Source organism: Meleagris gallopavo, chromosome 2 (genome assembly GCF_905368555.1).
Source record: "Meleagris gallopavo chromosome 2, MGAL_WU_HG_1.1, whole genome shotgun sequence".
Lineage (NCBI taxonomy): Eukaryota > Metazoa > Chordata > Aves > Galliformes > Phasianidae > Meleagris > Meleagris gallopavo.
Window position 1 is genome coordinate 36801219 of NC_139405.1, and position 25029 is coordinate 36826247.

General features: G+C 37.9%; 1 protein-coding gene and 1 long non-coding RNA gene across 2 annotated transcripts in view; both read right to left on the minus strand.

The window, feature by feature from the left end:
- The window catches only part of RYR2 (ryanodine receptor 2), a 352078-nt gene extending 343307 nt beyond the window's left edge, over nucleotides 1-8771 (minus strand). Inside the window, 1 exon segment of the mRNA XM_085219664.1 lies at nucleotides 8575-8771. Coding sequence (XP_085075790.1) covers nucleotides 8575-8622 — 48 coding nt within the window. The 5' untranslated portion in view covers nucleotides 8623-8771.
- A 1809-nt stretch (nucleotides 8772-10580) lies between these two features.
- On the minus strand, nucleotides 10581-23816 carry LOC146544937 (uncharacterized). The gene is made up of 2 exons (XR_014882131.1): nucleotides 23650-23816; nucleotides 10581-13211 (listed from the first exon to the last, which is right to left on the minus strand). It is a non-coding gene; the product is annotated as an uncharacterized LOC146544937 (long non-coding RNA).
- Nucleotides 23817-25029: the final 1213 nt, after the last annotated feature.

A 25029-nucleotide genomic window follows, 5' to 3' on the forward strand; every position in this document is an offset into this window, starting at 1 on the left:
TTTTGACACCCTGTCATATTTTTCATTTTCCAAACAGTAGACACATAGACATTAATGTTTTTTAAGCAATTCTAAGAAGCTAAGAAAGGTTTCCACTATATGCCTCAAACATACATCTGTTCTAACTTACAGCTGAATAACAGATTATTGGACAGTAGAACAAACAATATATCTGAGTTTAATTAATCTGACAAGTAACACCATCTTTATTAAGGGAAGGAAAAGAAAAGAAAGCAAGACTTTGTATGTAAACACACAGCAGGTTAACAAAACTCAGGCTTATTAAAAAGTAATCACAACATAAAGCTATGCTGCTGTACAAGCAGGCGTGAGCTTCTACTAGTTTTTGTTAGAAATCTAAAGTGACCTTATCTGTATTGATGTTGCAGGCAGTGGTGGACCTTAAGTTGTACTATTTGTGCCAATGACAACAAAGAAATAAATCTTTCTATTCTAAACAAGAAAAAGCACAGAAAAGACACTAGAACTAAAAGTCTGCCCTGCTTTTTCTCCTCCATTCATTTTACTAGTTTGAGGTTGGTCAGTCCTCTTGTTATTCAAAAATATCATTATCTACTTCTTTCTGCTTCACTCTTTAGGAGGGTCTGTTGTGACAGGATAAGGGGAAATGGCTTCAAAATAAAAAAGGGGAGATAATGACTGGATATAAGGAAGAAGGATTTTACAGTAAGGGTGAGGATGCACTTGAACTAGTTGCCCAGTGAGGTACTGGATACCCCATCCTTGGAGACATTCTAGGTCAGGCTGGACGGGGCTCTGCGCAACGTGATCTAGCTGTAGGTGTCCCTGTTAATTGCAGGAGAGTCAAGATTATATGACTTTTAAGAGTCCCTTTCAATTAAAAAAAAAATTCTATGATACATGGGAATAACACTACTACTTAATTCATGATATAAATGCAGATCCATACAAACAAAGGAAAATATAGTCCAAATGAAACAGAGAGCTGCATAACATATTATAACAGACCTAAATAAAATACTTTATCTGCGTTATGCTGGGACTGTCCCAGACAATTCCAAGACCATCAGTGTAGAAAGAGACTAAATGCTGAAAACATGGTTGGAGAAGGGAGTTGTACAGAGATGGGCAGCCTTGCCCTGATGAAAACTCCCTTCTGCAGGTGGAGTTGTTAACTGCAGACTTGTTGACAACAAACCCTAACAAACCCTAAATCTAACAGGCATAAAAGCACCTCCTGGGGAAGCTTGGGAGTGACTTCAAGACTTTGGAACTTCTGGATGAACACTCTCACAGACCAAGGATCCCTCCACTGGCTGGACCAGAGCTGAAAACCAGAATGTTGATCTCTTTGTCCATCTCCTTCTCTATCCACTCCCTCTCCCCTTTTCTTTTTTGCTTGTAAAGTTGTTAAGTAATGCAAGGCTTATTTTGATTCCTCGTAGAATCACATAACTTAGCCACACAGCTTAAACAGATATAATTGTAAGAGTGCCAATAATTTTAAGTGCAGTACAGAGATTCTCACGAAAATTGACGATTGTGTTTGGACCTTGAGTGTTGTTTCACCTTAATCTAACCAAATGGATTTGTGAACCTGGCTACCCCTCCCTTCCTTCATGGGCAGGACACGATGCACATGCTATTAGAATCATTGAATACATTACTTTGGAAGGGACCTTGAAGATTAACTGGCTCCAACCCCACTGCCATGGGTAGCACTGCCACCCACCAACTGAGGCTGCCTAGGGCCCCAACCAACCCAGCCTTGAGCAATTTCAGGGATGGGGCACCCACAGCTTCTCCACAACCTGCACTAGTGCCTCACCATCTTCTGAGTAAAGAATTTTTTCCTAACATCTAACCTACATCTGCTTTGTTTTAGCCTAAAACCATTCCCCTTTGTCCTATTACAATCAGGTTGCATAAGAAGTTGCTCTCCATCTTTTCCATAAGCTCCCTTTAAGTGCTGGAAGGCTGTAGTGAGTCTCCCTGCAGCCTCCTCTTCTGCAGGAAGAAGCAGCCCAGCTGTCTCAGCTTATCTTTGTAATAAAGATGCTTCAGATGTCCAACCATCTCTGTGGCCCTCCTCTGGACACACTCAACAATCAGAATACCTCGGTAATCTACTTAAGTACTTATTGCTTCCATTCACCTACACTCAATGCTCCAATACAAAATTGAAACCAAGTAGCTCAATCGAACCCAGAGCTCAGCTTCTAAAAGTTTTAGAATACTCCAGTAATGACTCCCACTTAAGAGATACAGAACTTTCCTCACAAGGAATGCTTTTGTTCAGAAATGAAGCCTAGAATTCTATTAGCGGGAGATTATTATTCATTCACCCCTACTGATAATATGTCATGACAATTTATTCTTTTAAGGAACTGTCCCCTTGCAGTCAATGGCAAAATTCTTGTTGATTATGTATAAAAGAACAAGCCCCTTACTAATACAAATTACAAACAGAACTGCTATAATTTTATTCTCTTTAGTATCATGAAAGATAGTCATCCCCAAATATTCACGGAACTTTATTTCCCAGATGTGCTGACTAAAAGATTCGTCAGATAAGCTACAAAGAAAATCTCCTAACAATGTCATAGCTAGGAGCAATTCCAACCAAAGACTGAATTTTTCCAGAGTTTCATAATTCTCAGAAGCAAATCTGCATTTACATTGTAACACACACGCACACACACACACACACACACACTTCTAGCCAGTCTTCCTGCAGTCCAGGTCTGGAGATGAAAACCTGGTTTTATTGAAGTCAACGGTTCTGCCTTCAGCGGGATTTGAGTTGTGAGACCTGGAACACTTCATTAACCTATGGCAATTGTGAGATCCATCACAAATCAAAGAAAAGTAACATTTTTCTTTGGTTTATGTTTAAAAAAAAAAAAGTAGTTAAATATTTTTTTTAAGCAAATCAACATTTAACAAACATATGGCAGCAAACATACATATATACTACTAAGCAGAGCACTCTGCAAGACTTCTTTATAGCATTTCCAAGTAATGATTTGCTAATAACTGGAAAGGCAACTCATTTTGGACACGGATTAACAAAAAAAAAAAAAAAAAAACAATACAGAAAGAACAATGCTGACCTCCTTAATCTTAATCAACCACAATTCAAATCACATCACGCTAAGAAAAATTAAAACTTCTTTCATTAACCCATTTAAATTGTGTCATCAAATAATACTGAACAAATTTATGTCACTGAGATCTTTAATAGAAAATACAGGAAAACTCAGTGCCTACATATACACAGTTTTTAACTTCTCTTTTGCTGTCTACATGTAGCCAAGTTTAATTTTATATGTTCCAATTTATTAAATTGGAAGAAAACATTTGTGTAGAGTTTAGAGAAAAAACAACACATTTTAATACAAAGCATCCCTAAGTTTAAAGAACAGAAGTAGGAAAAGATCCCTGATTTTCAATTTAATTCACGTACTTTCTAGATGCAGCCTTCTTTCCTACGTATTTCTTCACATTTCTTGATTAGAACCATCCCGTGCACTTCCCATACAGATATGTAGTAGGAAAACCACCTTTAAAAAAATGCCTATAGCACTAAAATAAAGAAGTCAAAGGCAGATGAAGATCTTGAGATGCATTAAATCTACAGTCAAAAGTTAACCAGTGTACATATTGGAATTCTGTCTTGACAGCCTTTCCACAGCTTAAGTTCCTGGAATAGCTTTTCCCTCAGACCTTCAAAACACTAAGGAGCAGCATTTATCAGTGCATCTTCAGACACTGAAAATAAAAGACACTCTCTGTGCATCAGAATACACGAGTCAATCAATTCACAAGACCAGCACAAAACTTCTCTCTCTGGTGGGCCAACTGCTCACCCCAGAGCTTCTTTAACCTTTCTCACGTATCTGATACAGGTGATCTTCAGATGCAGAACACTGGACAAGACAGTATGCAGGCAGAACAACTGATTTCATCCAGTAATATTATTCCAATAACGGTATAAAATGCTTGCCTAACAGTTTTGGCATTAGAATATATGGATGTAAAACATTCACACAATTCTCAAGTAAAAAATGGAGTAGATGTCCTAGCTAAAACACACTCACTACTGTCTGTCCAGCTCAATTCCAAAATAGAAATTGAGATCATATTCAGTATCCATACTGCAGTGCAGTGCCTCAGAGAGGAAGGTACAGATGCTGCAATCGCAGGCACGCCATTCGTCACATGAGCTGTTAAACCGTGGTCTCTTGTGCCAGTCCCTGGTGAATCCTTGCAAGTCATGTACTGATAGTTACAGGAATGGCTTATTAATATAAACAAAGGGTAGCCAACATGTTTTTTAGTATTATCTCCTTCTAAAATTTCCTAACATCCAAGGTTGTTTTCAGCATTCTTCTTAGTCTATGCTGTCAGCTATGTTTGTATATTCGATGACTGCAGCCATCAGAACCTAATATATTATATATTACAATAAAATCCTTTAAAGATGAGCAATGAAAAGCACCCAGGAAAGAAGAAAGGGGGAAAAAAAAAAGGAGGAAAATTCATTTCCGATGCACAGAATAACAACTCTTATTATTTTACAATAACTTAAACATCTTCTTTGCCCAGGATCTTTCTTTGCTCTGTAGTTCCACAATATCTTCATTCGTGATGGGCTAAGCATATGATTTCTTAATCAGATTTGGAGTGACATTCCTTGTTTAAACGCTGTTTATAACAAAGAACATTTACAACAGAAATGATTCCAGAGTCAAAGAACTCCTGTTCTTCAAATGCAATCACATTTAAATCACATTATTCAATTCTGAGTGAAGAGAAATTCTCTGCCATGAACTCTATTCTTTTATTATCTGAAGTACTACATCCCAGCACTAAGTTAATAAAATCTTTTTCACATCAAACCTCAATAACATTTAACTTAAAAGTACACTTCTAGTGTTGAAAAGTACCTTTACACTTCCCTCTGACAGTCACACTCAAAACAATTAAGTATACGTGGAAGATAAGGCAGTACAAAATACACTCACAAGAGCAAGAGAAACTATTAAACAAATGAGGGTTGAGGGGGGAAAACAAAAAAGAAAAAAGAAAGCAGCAGCATAGAGCACAAGGGAGAACATCAGTATTCCAATAGTAACTGTGAAGAGGACTGTAACCCTAAGCCTCACTTCAACGTGCCTTGATGACATCTCCTACCATAAACACCAAGAACACTGGTCTTTAATGGAAGAAATTCCACAGCTCCAAAAAACCATACATACTGCCATCAGGAACAGCAGAAGCTCTAATATCTACATTACAGCATTTCTTATCACTCCTAGGTACAGAATAGCCTCCAAAACTCAGGACACCTTTAACTGATGTACAAGATACTCCCCAGGCAGTGTTTTGTAGAAACAGTGCACCTAGTTTAATTCCATCCTTGCCTTTATAGCTTTATATTCCCCCTTCAAAGACCTTACTTTATGGGGGTTCTGCACTATTAAAAAAAAAAAAAAACCACACCCACCACACACATTCCTTGCACGTACACATTATGGAAGGAGCCTTTGCACTCTGACAAAAGCACACTATGTTCTTTCATGGAACTCTGAATAATTTTAACTTTAGGCAAGTGAAGAAAGAAAACAAGCAGATCACTTTCCTGCTTTCCTGTTAATTACAAATTGTTTACATTCTTGAACACTAAACAATTTATTGTGGACATATCTTTCTACTTTCTAATATCAAAAAAGATTTAAAATCCTGCACGGGAAAGCAGCCATGCCCCAGATTAATACAAGCAAAGGCATGATACTTGCTCCTCTTCACTCCCCTTACACAGCACGTATGCCTTCAGTGGGGGAAGACACAGTAACATATGTCCAAGCCTTAAAGGGGATATATATAAAATAAAGCAACCTCCACACAATATTCAGCAAATGAAAGAGACAACTGTCAGTGGAGAAGCATGTCATTCACATGACTATACAAGGCTTCCTAAGGAGAGCTGAATTCCAGTCTAACTGAAGCTGTCCCTACCAGTGTAAGGACTGATACTTCCAGAAGTCCAGAGCATTAACAAGTTACATTCACTTTCCAGAAATGACATGTTAAACCTCAGTTTGTTCTGAAGAGAAACATAAAGCACCTTAGCAGCAAATTTGTAGGAGGAAATGCATGATGTCACCTCATTAAAAAAAGAAAGATAAGAGAACCAGAAGAAGAGGAATCATTAGGCAAACAGGAATGTGTGAAAACCTAAGTTTTACACATATATATATTTATATATATGTATACACACACATAAAAATACATCAACACATAGATGGCAAATACAAATTCAGTTTAATAGCTAGCTACAATGAAAAGAATCTTTTTATTGAAGGAAGTCTCACATTTCTCTTGAAATATTACAAATGACAAATTCTACTTAAATTCCAAAGAAAATTAAAGATATTACAGATTTTGAAGTGTCAGAAAGAGAACCCACATTTTCATAGAGTTTATCCTGACGTATCAAAAGAAGAAAATTCAAAGAACACTGTTTATACGTAGCAGATCTACAAACGTCATGATTAAGGTATTCATCTCACAGAAAGCTTTTTTGCTGGTATAAGATGTTCTTTGATATCTTCTATTTTAACTACCAAACCATTCATGAATCCATCTGTCCCCAATTACTTTTTCAAAAATAAACAACTAAAAGGAGAAACTGAGGCAACTCTCAGGTAACATTTGAGTTGCAGTGCTTTCTATCATCATTCAGAAAGCCATATGTATCCAACAGCTCTAGAGAACACTAAACCAAACTTTAAAGCAGAAGAACTGAAACACTGAGATTACATCTTAAAGCAATTGACTTTTCCAAGCTATGATCATAACTTTCACAAAGCACAGGGAAAAGAGAAGTTAAAATTTTTACTTGCATATAACTACAGAAGTTCAAAAACTTCACATGAAAAGGCTATTTTCAGATCTTCCATTATTTCACTATATGAATTCCCTCATGCCTCAGTTTATCACATTCAAGGTCATTTTCCACCAGTACAACATTCTACAGATTTTTTAAGTGTGGTCTAAGGCAGTGTTGGCCAGAATTCTATTAAGCCTGATGCACATTATCAGGAGTGCTGTTTTACGTAACATGCTGCTGCTGTCAGGTGCTATAGTTCAGCACTACTCTATATGTGCACGACAGCATTATCATGTCCACAGCTTCGCTTTCCCTATTAAGTATTCAGATAACAGCATTTCATGAGCTAAGCCTAACAAACAGAACTGCAGTAAGCCTGTCTGTGACGGCACAAGTGTTTCAAAAGCATTTTCCAGTAAGAGGACAAACACTAAAAACGCATACGTTGATTTGACACATTTTCTTTCAACAAAGTATCTTCTGGTTTGTCTTCAGGTGTTACACAACACTACAATAGGAATCAAATAATGCCAAGAGGAAAGAAAGTTGACAGTTTTCATGCTAGTGTTGCATAACAGCCTTATCCCTCCCTGTATAACCACAGTTCCCAAGAACTCAAAACAAAAACAAAAATAATAATTGTTATTATAACAGGATGTATGTCTATTACTTTCCAGCTTCTGATTGAAAAAAAAAAAAAAAGAAAGAAAAAAAAGAAGCACAAGAAGATTGAGATCTAAGCTCCATAATGCTGCAAACGGCATGTGAAGTGCTTCACACAGGCTGTGCAATTTGCTTTTCCATCCTTTTTAAATACATTTTGTTGCTACACATTAGTCGTTAACATTTTTTACATTGGACTGCACTAAAAAAAAAAAAAAAAAAAAAAAGAAAATAAGCCTTACCACACCATTTCAGCGTCTCTTTCTCTACCTAATGGATATCTCAGCAATTTTTCCTAGAACTGTGACTAGGTTTATATGCTGCACCGTTCAAATATACCCATCTCCAAAACTTACTAAGATTGCAGCTACAAAAAGCACTCGGGAGATGGCCCAGAAGGTAAACCAAGAACTGCAAGAAGTAAAATAATCCAGAAAAGCAAGAAGCGCAGCACTACAGACAAATTAACTAAACTCAGAGAAGAAATGCTCCAGCGCCTTTACATGCTTTGGGCTAAGGATGCTCACACCAAGAAAGAAAAGCTGTGTTAGTCTGCGCACAGCGAGAAGAACACCTGCAAGTTAGTGGGCACCTCGAGAGGCGATCTGTTCAATTCTGCTGTTGCAAAAGGAGCGCGGTCTCAGCCCCCTAAGCCGGGAGCGCAGCCTGCTGAGTATCCGCAGTACGCGAGCACAGCGGCAGGCAGGAGCCGAGCTCAGATACTCGCGAAGGCGATGGGGGCGCCCAGCACGCGCCTCCCCCTCCCGCGTGCCCCCGCACCGCCGCCTCCGCACCGTCACCTCTCCTTCCAGCCCCGTTAAGCGAAGCCAGCGGTTACTCGCCCTCCACCCCCACGCCCGCGGGCCGGGAGCACCGGCTACTCAGCGGAAAGCAAAGCCCCGGCGGGGCTCCTTCTTTGCTCCCTTGCCTCCCCGCCTGTGCACCCGGCTCCCCCCCCTTGGGCCCTCCTCAGGGCATCGCCCCCAGCCGCCCTCCCCCCGCAAGCCCCTGCCCCAAGCCGGCGCGGCACTTACAGTTCTCAAGAACTGGATCTCATCCTCGCCCTCGCCCCCCTCGGCCATGACTCCCCCCCTCTCTCTCTCTCTTCTTCTCCCGGACGCTGCTCACGGCCGCACCGCTCTGCGGCTGGGAGCGAGCGGGCTGCGGATGCCCGCGCGCCTGCCGCAGGTGCACAGCTCTGCCCGCCGCGCCGCCAGTGCCTGCTACGGGCGGAGGAGGATGCGATTAACCGCGGGAAGGGGGGAGGAGCTCCCGGCCCCCCCGCTGCTGCAGGTGATCCGCAGCCCGCTCCCTCCGCGCGCCGAGCCCGCCGCACAGCGCCCCTTGCCGGCTGCTCCGCGGAGCTACGCGTGCACGGCGCGGCTTCAGCGGGCGTCGCCTCTGAACGTGCGAGTGCGGTTAACGAAGGGTCAGTGATGGGCTGTAAAATTGTCTTTAGTCGAAGGGCGGCTAGCGCGTGCTGTCGTGGGTGCAGCAGAGGGTCACCAGTGTAAATGCGTGCTCATCTCTAGTGAGCGTTTGCGAGGTCCACACTTTATTCCTGTTGGTGTGGAAACCAGGCCTCCAAGAGAGAGAGGAGTTTGGCAGCCTGCAAGAACTGCAAGACTTCCAGCATCGGTAGCACTCTGGAGTAAATACACAGCAAAGAAGCTTTGCTCATGTGGTGCAACAGTCATGAGGTGAGGACAAGGGAGAAGCATAGAAAATAGTAAAATGAACATCTTATCAGTGACAGTGATTGAAGGGTGCATGTCTGCAGAAGGCTTTTGAAGAACTGTAACCAGTAAACATAATGAAATCACAATAATTTTGTTAAACAGAAGGCATGGTGGTAACCAAGAGGTTCCTTAGAAGCCATACTCGCTGTCTTCAACTTCATGCTCTTTTAAGGCATTGTGAGAAAGGAATACTAAAATTTCTGTCCAGATCTCGGCAGCTGTGGATAAACAGTTCTTCTGACAGATTGAAAACTGCAAATGCAGCCGTGATCCACAAGGCCTGTAGAACTGAATCAAAGGTTCTACAGATGAACTTCAGGGTTCATTAAGGAGCTCCTTCCTTAATCAGTTCCTTTATAATTTTCTGCTTTCATTGACTTCAAGAGATTTTTAGCTCTCAAACTTGTTCCTGATGGAAAATATTTTTTTTCTAAGTATGACAAAATAGTCAAGAAAATGCTTTTCATATCGTCACAATACTCTAGTCTCTTAAATATCCCTTCCTCCAAGTAATAAAGTTTGGAAAATGTTTCTTAAAAAAATCTCCTGCTAAGAGAAAAGTCTTGAGTCTGAATCTTGAAACCATGAGTCCAAACCATGTTTCAAGAAGGTGCACTGATCAAATAATACTTTTGATTGCACTTTATCCCACTTACAGAATAAGTCCATTTCAGACAACAATTCGCAATTTTTTTTTTTTTTTCATATGAATGCAAAGGTCAGTTCACATCATTTTATAGGATCCAGTTCTTGTTTCAGTCATAGAACAAGGAGGATACTTTCTATATTGGTCTGAAGGTGAGTGGTAGATGAGATGCCTGCTTGACTTGCTGCATGTAAGGTGAGGACATATTAAAGAAAGAAAAAAAAGGAAGAAAAGCAAAAAAACTATAAATAGTTCACTATGACATCATTGACTGAAACACTTTGTACAGTTTTCAGTACAACATTATGACATAATGAAATTTGTTCGGGAACTGGTCATACCTGGTTGCCTACAGATTTAGAGCTCATAATTAGGCTGCTTGTTGTTGCAAGATAGAAACTCCAGTTGAAAATTCTCGTGTTGTCAAATTTGTTGGACCTTTCCAGTTAGTTGAAGGATAACAGAGACGCCACATGAGGCTACATAATTTGCATAAGAAACAAAGCAAGAAGTAGTAAAGATAAAAGATTAGTATAAGGAATTTCTGAACAGGGTGAAAAAGACCAAATGTAGTTGGAAGGAGATCTCATTACATTATTCATCAGGAACTATTGTTTATATGTGCACATACAATACACACTTACTTTTTAATGCATACATCTACATACTGTTTATTAAATATAGAGAATGCATAAAATACAAAATCAGTGCATGCACAAAAAGGCCAAAACTAGATTCTTTAGCCATGGACTTTCTCTTTATTACCTTAACCACAGCAATCAGCTACAACATATGTATCTCTTTCCACTCAAAACAAGAAGCCTTACTCTACCCATGTGGAAAGATGAGAAGTGTTCTTAAAACATTCAGGTGATTGGATTGATGTGTTTTAAAGGGAATGCACTTTAGCTAGTGTGAGGTTGTAATCAGTAGCTATGTTTAATTGGGTAAGACTCTAATCACTAGCTATGTTGAATGAATTGCGTTAAATAATTAAAATCAACTTATTCTTTTTTGAATATCTATCATATTGGGAGTTTATGTATAGTTCACAAAATTGTTGCTTAGATTAATTGCTAGGAAGAATAAAATAACAGATATAGAATCATAGAATGGTTTGTGTTTGAAGGGACCTTTACAATACAGTACCAACCCCCCTGCTAAGGCAGGGACACCTCCCTCTAGACCAGATAATATCTGCCATAGCTGATATTTACAAGTGGAATTTGGTGAAAATGCATTTTTGGAATAGATGTGAAAGTAAAGGGCTGTCTGCTACAGGACTGCTAGTCCCAAATTTAAGATGCCAATCATCCTATGGCAGATGACTTTGTGTTCCCAACTCTCACTTGCTCAATTTTAATCTACATTACATTAGATTATACTCATTGTTTCTCACAAGTCTGAAGATTTTTATTAGCACCTACTCACGGCCGAGCTTTCCACACAAAAATGCTCACAGAAAAAAGACAGTTTCTATTCCTACCAAAATAATTCTGCTAGTTTGAAAACAAAGCCCCTGAAGATAAGAAAGAAGGAGAAAATGTAGCAGGAAAATTGCAATTTCTTGCAACTGTAATGTATATTTAGTTGGCTGACCAGTTCTCCTATAACACACGTAGTATGTCTGCTCTTTTTTCCTCCAATGTAGAAGTAGCCTTTCCAATTTTCAGTCCATAATTTCCCCTACATTATGTGTGTCTTGCTTCTCCCCATGTGGTCTTCTTTTGTTGTCTTGTCTTTGCCATGTTTCTTTTACAATTCTATTCAAGTCTGCCCATCACAGTACACATTTGTAATTGTCATGCTGACACACCATTTACATTGTTCATTTTGCTTTTGGACAGCAAGTGTTTCTTGTTCCTACAGTCTTAGCTTATTGAGGAAGCAATACTGTGACTGTATCCCTGTACTAATCTTTACTGAAAATGGCTTCCTTGGAGTGGTGCAGCACCAGTGCAACAGTGTATCTGAGATACACCAAAAGGGCATGGACATAAATGAACATGCACTGACACTATTACGCACATTTTAGCACTTTCTTTTCATAATTTTTATTCATCTGAATTAGGAAACAGTGTTAGGAAAAGATGCAGAAATATGTTTGTGTCTACCTATCCAAAATAGTAATCTATGTAAAATATATGATGTCTACTGTCCACGATAAAAGTAATGTAAACAGTGAGTATTCAGTAACATCAGCTGGGAGCTCCCCTGGTTTTCCACCTGTTCCAGAGGATACTGCCATGCTAACTTTTTCTTCCTAGAAGTGCAGAATAAAACAATGCCAGTAGGAATGACATGGGGCAGATACTGTCCTTCCTCTTCACATTGTTTGTTACAGCATGTCAGACTTTGAAGTCACCATCAGTCAGATATCAGTCTAGTCTGAAAGCATATCATTCCACGTGGTGTAAAAGTAAAATGTTTTCACCACCTTCTATCTCATGAATACCACTGAAGTGAATGAAATAGAAGCAGCGTAAAATCAATGCCAGTTAAGATCCCAGCTGTGACAAGAAAACATGAACAAAAAGAGTAAACTTGATTGTGCATTGAACTTAAAATGCCCACTGCAAATTAACAGAGGTCAAGGAAGTATAATTATAACTAAGAGCACATATATATATGCCTATTGCAATCTCCCCGGAGTTCAAAAATATGATGCATTTTTTCTTAGTAGTGCTCATCCTGAACCTATAAAATACAATATAAACTACACGTCTGTGGTTAAGTGTATGTCTTGTAATCAGTACATATCACTTGTACAAACAAATGTTCATGTAAGAATACAATAACAGTGAAGTTCTCACAAAAGAGGAAAAGCTTCGGTTTTAAGCCAATACAAAAGCAAGCCCCAAATTAAGCTCCTGTTTAATTATAGGAAAGTCCTTCCAAAAAGTGGCATTTTTTATTTGGACATGAATAGCCATTTTCTGAGACATTCTCTGTTACTTTTTCTTCTGTTGTCAGCTGAACATCGTGAGCTCATTTCGAACTGCCATGTGGATGGAACGTGGCAGTGGCCAAGCCTAAAAATTTACACTTGTCCCCCTAAACTATGAAATTACCACTGTCTGAAGCATCCATCTTGGCAAAGCTCAAAGCTTTTAGTCTCTTTTTTCATTATGGTGTGTGAAATTAGTAACATGAAGGAGGAGCTATGAATCTTCTTTTTCAGGTCTCGGAGAATTATAGTTTGCTTGGCTTTTCATGCTCGTGTCTCCTTAGAGCCTTTATTACTTTTTCAAGCTTCTGATGTACTTTCCAACCAATGCACTGGAAGCTGTTGGGAGGAACAAAAGATTTTTTTTTAGTTTCTTCCTTTGGTTTGTTTGGAGGCATTCCATCAGAAGAGGGGTGGCCAGCAGGGACAGGGAGGTGATTGTCCCCCTCTACTCTGTTCTTGTAAGGCCCCATCTGGAGTACTGTGTTCAGGTCTGGAGTCTCCAGTACAGGACAGGAAGCTGTTGGAGAGGGTCCAGAGGAGACCATGAAGATGATCAGGGGACTGGAGCACCTCCTCTACAAAGACAGGCTGAGGGAGCTGGGCTTGTTCAGCCTGGAGAAAAGAAGGCTGTGGGGTGACCTCAATGCAGCCTTTCAGTACCTAAAGGGAGCCTACAACAGAGGGGAATCAATTCTTTGAAAGGGTAGATAACTGCAGGACAAGGGGAAATGTTTTAAGTTGAGGGAGGGAAGATTTAGGTTGGATGTCAGGGGGAAGTTCTTTAGAGAGAGTGGTGAGGTGCTGGAACAGGCTGCCCAGAGAGGTTGTGGATGCTGCATCCCTGGAGGTGTTCAAGGCCAGATTGGATGGGGCCCTGGGCAGCTGGTCTGGTATTAAATGTGGAGGTTGGTGGCCCTGCCTGTGGCAGTGGGGTTGGAGATTCATGATCCTTGAGGTCCCTTCCAACCCTGGCCATTCTGTGATTCTGTGATATTACGTTTACAATAGTATACATTAAAAGTGCACACAAAATACCATCATTAAAACAATTTTTCCTTGCGGCTTGAGTCTTCTAACAGGTTCCTTAACTATGCAATAGTACTGTATGGTTGTGGTTATACAGAAGAACAAAACCAATTCTTAAGTTTTTACTGACTAATTGAGATGTATTGGTGCTCTCTTCTGCTAGCATTCTTGAAATTAGATTTCCACCATTACTTAACCAATTAAATAGCAATTAGAAGGTATTTTTTTTTTAACTAATAATTGACATCATTCTTATGTCAGTCTCTCAAAAATCAACACAGTTGCGAAGAGTTGTAGTAAGGTTTTCAAGATGTTTCAAAACGTTTTCAAGCAAGCATCTCAGTATTCAGAATTCCTGATTTGTTCTGAATGAGTTCACAACCAGGAACCTAAATAACAACCTGGAACAAACTAAGGGAAACCCCTTATTATTATGATTAATATCCAGGAACCTTGATGAACTCATATGATTTCATATGATTAAGAGATTAGTCAGTCTCAAAGGAAACTTGTTTAAGATGATTTTTTTTATTTTTTTTTTTTTTTTTTTTTTTAAGAAATAAAGTTTCAGCAATACAGCAGGCTCACATTTTGCTCTGAGGAGATGTACATAAATATTTCCATGGCTGCTAGGACAACTATACGTATTTATCACTGGGAACTGTGTGGAAATTCTGCTAAGGGAAAATCAACTCTGCATTACAGGTATTAATCAGATACCGGCTACCAAAGGTGGAACTTATTGGCAAGTCTGTGTCTTCAGAGAAAATGAAAATAATATTAATTGCATAGAGAAATATTTAACTTATTTTGAGTGATTATGAATTAGTGATAAAGGAAATTGGTAATCACTATAAAATTCAGCTGGACTAACCATTTTCCAATTTAATATCCTTGATGCCAGCAATTGAAATGTATTTTTCTCATAGACGTTATGAGAGGCAAGGATGTTAGCAGGAGAAGCTGGGAAGCTGCTAGGAAGAAAAAAAAAAGTTTAGAAAAGAGAGAAAGTGGATGAAGGGAAGGAGGAAACTTTAAAGTATTTTCAGTTGTTATATTAAACCTGGGAACTAGAATGTCATTAGACTGGCACCACATATATATATTTTTTTACCTTTCATCTATCATTTTTAATACAGTTCTTCAAATGTATAACAATGTATAACAAATACCAAGACTTGAATATTGCCTCTCCGTAAGACACAAAACACTACCAAGAATTGAAACATAAAACTTGGATCCACAACTACAGATCATGCAAATATCTCATTTGAACTGTGACTATGACAACAAATGTGCAGGATTACAATTGTTCCTAGGCAAACTGTTCATTGTAATCAAATGATTAATTTAGCTTGTCTGAGTGAAAAAATTCACGTGCAAACCAGTTTACTGATGCCTTTATTATTCATAAGTGTTAAAAAAAATATTCAGGCCATAATTTTGGGATATACATACTTGGCATTTATCTCAGAATATTTATGATGTCTATGGTGTCACGTAAGTGACAGGGTATTGTTTCTACTTCTTCACTGGGTGGCAAAGTAGGATGACTGTTAAATACCATCTGTAAGCATAAATAGCCCTGTTTGTATCCCAGTGCAGATAACTGCAGGGAAAAAAAAAAAAATAGATGTTCCCTACTTACTCACAGGAAAAATCTGTCCTAACAATAATTTTTTCCACTGTTATTTCACTGACCAACAAAAACAGAGGCTCACAGATTTCACAGTTAATTTGTTTCTTAAATATATGATAATTTTATAGGGTACTGCATTTGTTTTCCTTTATAATTTTGATGGTTTGATTCCAGAATCCACTGTGGACTTCCTTGAAGTCATTCTAATGTCCCCTGCATGAGCTACTCTACCTGGAAGGGAATGCATGGGCTATAATATTTATTTATTTATTTATTGGACATTAAAAGCCACAAATCTAAACACCACTGCAGTAATGCAGTGGAAAAAAATGCTTAGCTCTTAATTCAAGATTAGACTCTGTAGCCATTAAGAAGTGAAAGAGGCAAAGAACCAAAACCACTGTGCTTACATTCCAGTCACAGCAAGCACTTAATTGTTGTAGGTACGGTATCTGGACAGTGCTATATAGTAAGTAGCCAACATTCAATTTTTCCTTTCACTTATATAATTTTTAAAAATATATATTCATTAACAAATTGGTAAAAGACTAATAAATGTTTGTTTAAAAATAATGTTAATATATGTAGGTCACTCCAAAAGTATCGCCTCCTATTTATCTCCATGGATACAACAGATACAAAGAGCAGAACAACACTATTTGATAGTGTTTAGGCACTTGAAACACCTCACATCTAGAAACTGGAAAGTGACTGCTTACTGAATTAAATAAGGAGAAAAACTGGACATGTCTGAATCAAAATCTATAGAGCATAATACTCTGGACTCAGAAAATAAGGATTGTCCATGACAAGTATATAGGATTTTCTGTTGTTATTTTAAAGACACATACAGTTTGCCATGCTAAACAGGATCTAAAATCCATAAAGACCAGTTTCTGGTCACTTTCTGCAGCAAGCAATGATCTACTGCACTCTAGTTCTCCCCTCCTTTCATCACAAATAATTGATTGTGGTTGACTATCTGATTCAAAATCTTTGTTAGTAGGAATACATGATGTTATTAAAAATCTTGTACAAGATTCTATTTTCATCTCAGTTACAACTTAATAATTCAATAGTTGTTAAGTTCAAGACTACACTAAATTGTCCATCATATCAAGATATTTTGCACTTCTTAAGTGATAATACTATCCAGTAAGATGTCAGATATATCTACTTTAGTATTTTAGAGACTTATTCACAATTTTCTGGAGTAATAAATATTTTCCTTCAGACCTTATTCTTCCTGTTAACCCTCTCTCCCAGTTCGTGGATTCTGCTCTGATTTATGTAGCTCGGATTGATGTCATTAACAAATTTCCATTGCAATTCACAAAATATGGGGCTTTAAAAAACAACTGGAATATTCTGATACATTCTCCTCATGCAGGTGTGCATCAATAAAGGATCAGAAAAGACCTGGACTATTTTTTCCTTGCATTACCCAAGATTTTTAACTAAGGTGCTCCCACTTTCCTGGTTCAGAGGCAGAGAATATTTCATATTCATTAAAACAGCGAGTGTGCATCAGTTAAATCCCATCATTACTTTTGCTTAGGAAAAAACAAAACAAAACAAAACAAAACAAACTGTAAAATCAATGTTAACACTTCATTATTTTCCTTTTTCACTCTTTTTAGTGCACAGCTCTTTTCCAGTAATAAGACATCGTGCAGTCTGTTAACTACTTATATGACAATAATTGTATACTTTATGACAGAGCAGACATAAAAGCTATATCATGAAGTAACTATTGAAACATTGTCAGTGAGTAATTGTGAGCTGAATGGTTTTGCTCCATTAAAGCCTAGGGAAAATCACACTAAGACCGTTTTTCTTTAAGGCTACCAAGTTCATTTCCATAACTGTGGAGATTTTATTAGTCTAATTCAGAATGCTTAGTAATCACAGCATGAAAAGGACAGCTTTGGGCAGGATGGCTCCATCTGAATAGAAGAACTGTTCTCAAATCACAGGAAGAATGGAGCACCATCCAGCTTCAACATTTCTAACAGGTCAGCATATCCCTAAACAAGGAAGAGATACTGTACTGAGCCACTCACTTAAAAATGAGAGCTTTATAAAATTTCCGCATTTCATTTCAAGGCAGGCATGTTTTCAGTTGAAACACTCAGATTTACTTTAAAGCAGAACCCTCAGGCTTTTTTGCATATTGTAAATGGAGATTTGAATTGTCCAATTAACATTTGCTTTCTTAACAATACATCATGATTTCTGGCACTAACAGCAGCTATGGTGCTCAGCTTTCTCTGACAACTTTGCCTAATCTGCTTATTGAACTTTATTTTAAAGGTTTGATTCTACGCTTGTCTCTTAGTGTGCGTAGTTATTGATACCAACAAAAAGTGGGTGTACAGCTTTCTAACAACAGTGCAATAATATTTTACACCTACATTACCCAAGCAGAAGAGAATAAAGATTTTGTGTTTTAAAGAAAATATTAGTAGACTTTTAGTTGACTGCTACAGAAAACTTAAAATGAACTCCCAAGCAATTAACAGCGGGGCATTCAGATTTGTCCTGATTTAGTAGAAGGCAATATTATTCATCTCTTGTCCCGCTAACAAGATTACATAATTTGCTAGTGTATTTCAGTCTCTGCCTAGGGATTCTAAAGCATAATGCTAACATTCTTGACCTGTCCTACAATACAAGATAAGTACATTGTGCATTAAGCAAGGATAAAACTATCAGTGCAACTACGGCAGCACCAAATGCACTGTTCACTGAACTAGAGTTTCACAATGGAAGAACCAAAACTGCTCTGATCCTCTTACAGAAATGTACTTTATTACAGGCCAAGAAAATGAGCTCCCATTTGAGCCACGGAGCATATCTATGTTTATTTCACATTCAAGACCAGTAGAAACTGAAGGAAGTGAACTGTTCTACAATTTTTGCCTTCATCAACTCGTATTAGCTCTAGGATTGCTATTCTCTGCAGTAATAATGCTATTGCTTACCCTACTGAAGCTCCCCTGCCCAGCTTATATGAGCAATGGTTGTTGGGCTCTTCAGCTGTATTTCAATGTTACTTGGCTGCAAGGGAAACCAATGCCTCTTCTCCACACATTAGCCCCTTCACTTCAGGTCTGTTTTCAAAATTCACCAAAAAAATTGTTTGTGGGCTAGATAAAACATACAAATGACAAATGACGCATTAGTCTTAGCAAACAAAAATAAGCACAAAGCAGAGCATTTAATAAGTCCTGACATAAAGCTTTGCCATTCCAGTAGTCACAAGCCTTGTCCTGCACTTCCTCTCCCATCAAGCATGATCTCCTGTTGTCCTTTTAATGTTGTTTTTGCATGATATCTTAGTTCTGCTGCAATTGTTGGTTCCCAAAGTCCTTGAAGCTCATTATCTTTCACTACTGGTGAAAGAAAGAGACAACACAGGAACTAAATATATACTGAATCTCAAGGAGGCAGCTATTTGCAGTGATATTTCTGTGCATTTATTTTCCCTTGCAGTGCTTGCATAATCAGCTCCTATGAGCTCTGCCCATTGTGAGTGCAAGTGCAGCTGAGAAGTGCTATTTGATCCACTTCAAGTGGCACAGAAAGCTAGATTTATTCACAGAGAAGCACTTACTTGTTTCATGACATATGGCATGATATACAGCTTTATTTTTCACCAAATTAAAAGCAGTATCTCTCCAATTTGTGTACTATGCTTAGGCCCATGCACCAAATGGTGTGGAGAGCAAAGCCATGCTTTATATTTGCTCCGTTTTGAAAATACATATTAGTGGATCTTCACGCAGATGGAAAATATTTCGGTCTCTGATTAGAGCTGGGAAATGCTTATAAGCTTATTTCATTTCTCCTTTCCAAGTTTGTATAGTATTTGCTGGTATTCAGAAAAAAAATTCTTGCTGGTCATTTGTAAAGAAAAGGTGAGTCAAAAACATCTATTTGAGCATGGCAGTATATAACATCTAAATTTAAAGTTTAAAAATGTCAGTTTGGTTTCACAGTGGAAACACCACTGAAATGCTTTGAATCTTTTCTTAAACAATAAGAAAGAAATGGAAAAGATAAAGCACTTTGAGCAGAACAGTAAACATTTTTATTTTCCATTGTCTTAACCTACAATCCTTAGAGTGAGCTTTCATTAACGAAAGCCCTTGTACTTTGTATTAAAGAGAAAAGTAACTGAGGGCAGTAACACAAGGAAGAGGAGAAAAGCACAGAAAATGAAAAGAAAGAGCTATTCTCATACTCACAACTCATATTTGCAACTGAAGAAGGACAGGCCCTGTATGTGGTCTTATCAACCACTCCAAAACCTGGCAAATGCCTAACAGCAGCTGATTATTACAACACTGCTTTTAGCTGCCCTTTTAGTCATGGGTTTACTGCAATGAAACAAGACATGCCACAGTCTTAAACAGATAAGTCACACCTCCTAGGAAAACACAGACACACAGACAGAGAGAAGGAAGGAAAATCAACATGAGATAGGAGGTGATGGTAAAAACTGGCTGTTGAGCATTATGTACATTCCAGTTGATATCATGGATTTAGCTTAACTCAGAAGGATGACGATACCCTTTTTTCTGTCCTCAGTGACATCTGTCAGGATCAGATGAGAGCAGTCCATCAGTCTCACCTGTGCTTTCCTTTATTTTCAGTGTGTGTAGGCCCAAAGATGCAGCGGGGGGGGGGGGGGGGGGGGAAGTGTATTTACTCCCTATGCATTTAGAAAGAACAGTCATGTTTTGATTTATTTTCATTGAATGGAATATTTAACACATTCTGCTTCTCCATTAGTAGAAAGAAAAAGGTTGGTTCTATTCAAACAAGGGAAAAGCAAGCAGATCATTGGAGTCATACTAGAGGCAATGTTTCAGCACAAGCAGAGATATTGTTTCAAGCATATAATTTCCATAAATCTTGCAAGTCACTGCCTGCATTTCTTCAGAGAGGTGGAAAAGCCTATTTTTCTGTTTTCTTAGACTATCAGATTTGCTCAGTAGTATAAAAAAAAGCTGCTAGTTAAAAGTCCAATAGGATTTACCCTTGATTCATTCTTGATTGTATTGAATCTTTACATACTGAAGATTAAATCTAGAGATAGTAAAGATTTCTACCCAATCCAATGTTATTGTCAGTTGCCGTTTCTGCACTATTTTGTCAAGGTTTATTTGTATCCATACACTTCCTTCAGAGTATTACTTCATCACACAGAAACTAATCATGTATCTTGCAAATTTTTAAAACTAGTTATCAAGCTGAAATGAGTTTGCTTTATTAATGTCATTTTTTGTTAATTCTTATTAATATGAAGGTAATAATTTTCCTTGTAAGTATGCATTATTTAAGATATTATTACCAAGGATTTGGTAGAAAGAATATTAGAATTTTATTCTCATACAAAGGGCCTGCTCCTACAACTCTTACTCCTCTGAATGCTTTTGAGTAGTGTGTAACTTCTGCAGAATGAGTAACAAAAATTTTTGTCTGCAACTTTTTGACTACCATGCAACAGACAAAATATACAAGGATCAACAGATGTACACAGTCCATGGCCCAGAAACTGGATGACCTCATTGAATAAACTTTTATTTTCATTTTAAAATCTGTTTACACAGATGAGCTCCATCTTTTTTACCATAGTGTGAATCACAGGAGCTACATACTTGTGAAAAAGCCCTATTTCACTATATTTAGTGAAATACACTCAAAGTAGATTTCTCAGGAAGACTACACTAGCATCTGCAGTGATGTTAGCAGAAAAAAATACCTCTTTCTGTATTTGCTGCCTATTTGCTAAAATGAAACAAAACTCAGTGCATGCTCAGGAAAAGAAAAGTATGACAGAATAAAAAAGCAATGCCACAGCTACCTGAAGGGATGAAGTAGAAAGTCACATCTATAGGGTGAAATGAGTTAATCTGTAGGGAAATTTAGCAATTAGCTCTGCAGTGGTCCACTGGGAACCAGGCTGGCCAGCAGTGTTCACCAGGTTTATACCTCCTGGAGAGTGCAGCATAGCAGCAATAAGTTTATGTAGCATAAATACACTTAAGGGCTCTTTTAGGCTTCCAATCCAAGATAAGAATTTCAGGCACTGTACTGTCACAGGAGAGAAGAGCCAAGAGAGCTGAGGGAATATCAGCAATGCATTATTCCCTTTCCAAAAAAAAAAAAAAAAAAAAAAAAAAAAGCACTTCAGACTTTCAAGAACAGTGAAAAATAAACATCTTGGTCTCCTTACCAATCAAGACCTGAGGAACTGTGAGGAGATGAAAATTTCCTTTCAGTAGCAATTCAAACTGCATCTTTCTCATTTATAAAGCAACATAGTAATGACATAGATGAAGGAAAGTCCAGAACCAAAGAAAAGGGGAGAGAGAGGGATTTATTTTCCTGTTTAGAGAAAGAAATCATCATCAAAACAGCAAAACATCTAGCAGTGAATATCTGGAAGGTACAAATCCCTAGGTCTGTATTCATTTCCAGTGGGGAGAGAGAGCTTCAGTCCATGGGAGCAAGATCAAACACATCCATAGGCATAACTCTGATACAGTAGAAATCTGAGATGCCTCAGTGAAAAATATCTTCCCCATAGTAAGATAGCAATACTTTCCATCATTGTTATTTTATGTGGAGCAAACTGCCTATTTTGGCCAATCAACTGGCATCTCACTTCTACTTTCAGTTTAATCTACCTTTAATTTTCCTCAGAGTGCAGAAAGAATCACAAACTTCCCATTTTTACTGTTTTGCATAAAAAAACCCACACAAATACGTTTGTTTCTAAAGGTTTGCATTACTCACTACAGGTTATGATTTACTGTTCAACTTACAGCTTCTAGAGTGTATCTACTCCCTGGAATATGAACAGAAAATCCCTTTGGTGTCAACCATTGCTTTCTCTCATTCCCTAATTTGCCAGAAAAGAAAAATATCTTTTAACTACCTTAGCTTTGTGTGTTACAGAATCTATAAGGCCTCATCCTAGAAGGCTGTCCTTTGCAATATTTAGATATATGAGTGTTGCCGTACAAATTCTGAGCAATCCCTTTTACATAGTATTTTCCCTCAACACTGTAGTATCCCAGCATCTCTAAGATGTGTAATAAGCTGTTAATTAATAACCGCAACACTCAGTTAATTTGAGACAGTTAATACTATCTGCTAGAAAAATTGCACATGCAATTATTCTGAATAAATTTGACATTTTTTAAATAGCACTGAATTAAGAGAGTGAGTGTGCCATGGACACAGAAATTGTAGCCTTTATATCAGCTCCTGACTCCCTGCCTCCTGGAAAAGTTATAAGATAAGTGTGAGACCCAGAACATCAAAGTGTCTGGAAACAACACAGTTCACTCAAGATGATATCCTAGAGAAAAAAATCACTGCAAAGAACAAAATATTTTAATGAGTTAACTAAGTAATAGCTTCATTTGATAAGATTTGGAAGGAAAAAACAACAAAAAAGGAGAAGAGAAAAACCATAGAAGTTTAACAAACAAGCAAGGAGGAAGTTCCTTGCCACCAACAAACTCTCACATTCTCAGTGTTTGCATCAAAAAAAGCAACACTGGAACTTGATGTCCTTGAAATGTCTTTGAAATGTCCTTGAAACTTAATGTCCTTGAAGCAAAGGACATTTGATAGCAGGAAGGTGTGATACTGTGCCGTTTGACACACTGGGTCCTATATACAACATGTATCAAAACAGTGAAGAACAGCTGTGCTACGGAGACACAAAAGTAATAGGAAAAAGAAAAATGCATAGAAGAAGGTTAGACAGTATCAGTGGACAAAGTCCCTAAGATCTGAACCTACATTTTGCTTGCAGAATGGGTTTCATTATTCACGTGCTTACTACTTTTGTGTCTCAAGGACTGTACTTGTTTGCCATGCATGATGGTTTCTGCTCTAAATGTTTTGTTTCTTTGGTACCTTCATAGATAGCCCACTTTTCTTTAAGGTACATTTTAAGATATCTGAGCTTACCTAGCCCTGGTCACAGGTGCAGAAACTACAAACAAATTGCAGCTCTTAGCTGTGCTCTGGCCCTTCCCCTAGCTCTGATTAGGTAAGGAGTTATAAAATTTATTTTAGACTTACCAGAAAGTTTGTATATTTTATGTGCCTCCTGACTCATAATATTCTCCAGATACTCATGCACGTACTTAGGGGTAGCAGTAAACATAAAACTCATGAGATGAAAGCTACAAGTCTGCTATGCTAACTGGTGGAAAGTTTCCTTCTTGGTCTGAATCTGTTGGCTTCTCTTTCCCTTTCTGTGTTACATAAAACAGCCTTATAGGTCTGATTCCATTTAGTTGTCAGTTAGAGTGGATATTTTTAGTCCATAATTTTCAACACTATCTTGAAACAGCGTTAAGCTAAGGACAGCCAGTGATATGAGTGAGTGTAACTTGACCCTGTTTTCTAAACAATGTAGATACTGATACTATTAATTTCTCATCCTGCACCTAAGGTCTCTAACTGAAACGTCCAAGCAGAAAATGTTCTGTAACCACTGTCTCAGAATAATTACCAGAAACCAGAATCCACTGTAGAGAACATAACAGGTTTCTTAGACGTTTTGAAGAAATACAGACTTGGAAACCACCTATAGAGCTGTGTCCAGCTCTAGTGCTACTTTTCTGTGTCTCAAGTACAGTTCTTTTTTCTCATGTTAGCATGCAATCATTTAACTCCAGTTAACAGAAATACATTATTTCACATCAATTATATAACAATGGAAAGATACATTTGCAAGAACCACAATAAATATGCTGATGTTATTGAGACTTAAGGTTATTTTCATTAAAACGCTTTAACACGGGTGGCAGCTACATTTTGTGTAACAGTGCTATCTACACAAACACTTGAACTTGTAAAAAATCTGAAGTCATGTAAAAAAGCAAACTTAATTCTGCATCACTTAGAAAACTGGTGTAGTTGACCTGGATTTCTGCAAGGCCTTTAACATGATGCCACACCATATCCTCATCTCTAAATTGGAGAGAGATGGATTTGAAGGGTTGACTATTTGATGAATAAAGAATTGGTTGACTCTCCTGTTTTTTTCCTTTTTGGTTTTCTTAATAGTCCCACAATATCTCAGCTCTTATCTAGTTAATAAGAGCATTTGAGATCCACTTTCAAAATGTACTTCTTAGGGCTGCCACTTTGAAATTCCATATACTTGAATGCAACTCTTGCTTAAAAATGTTTAGTATTTTATGCCAGTTACTGTTTCAGATGGCCTACTTTGCTCTCCCACTCAATTTCATCACTGATTCCAGTTTAAATTTTACCAGCAAAGTCTATTATTAGCTTTTTCCATCTTAAATTTTGTTTTCTAGTGGTCAGCCATGCACATTACTGAATACTGGAAAATCCATCGTTGCACTTTGCTTATACTAAGAATTGCTTTTAGTTAATAAGATATTTTTAGGGACTGGTTTAATGGTTTCAAAGTCACGATGGAATAAT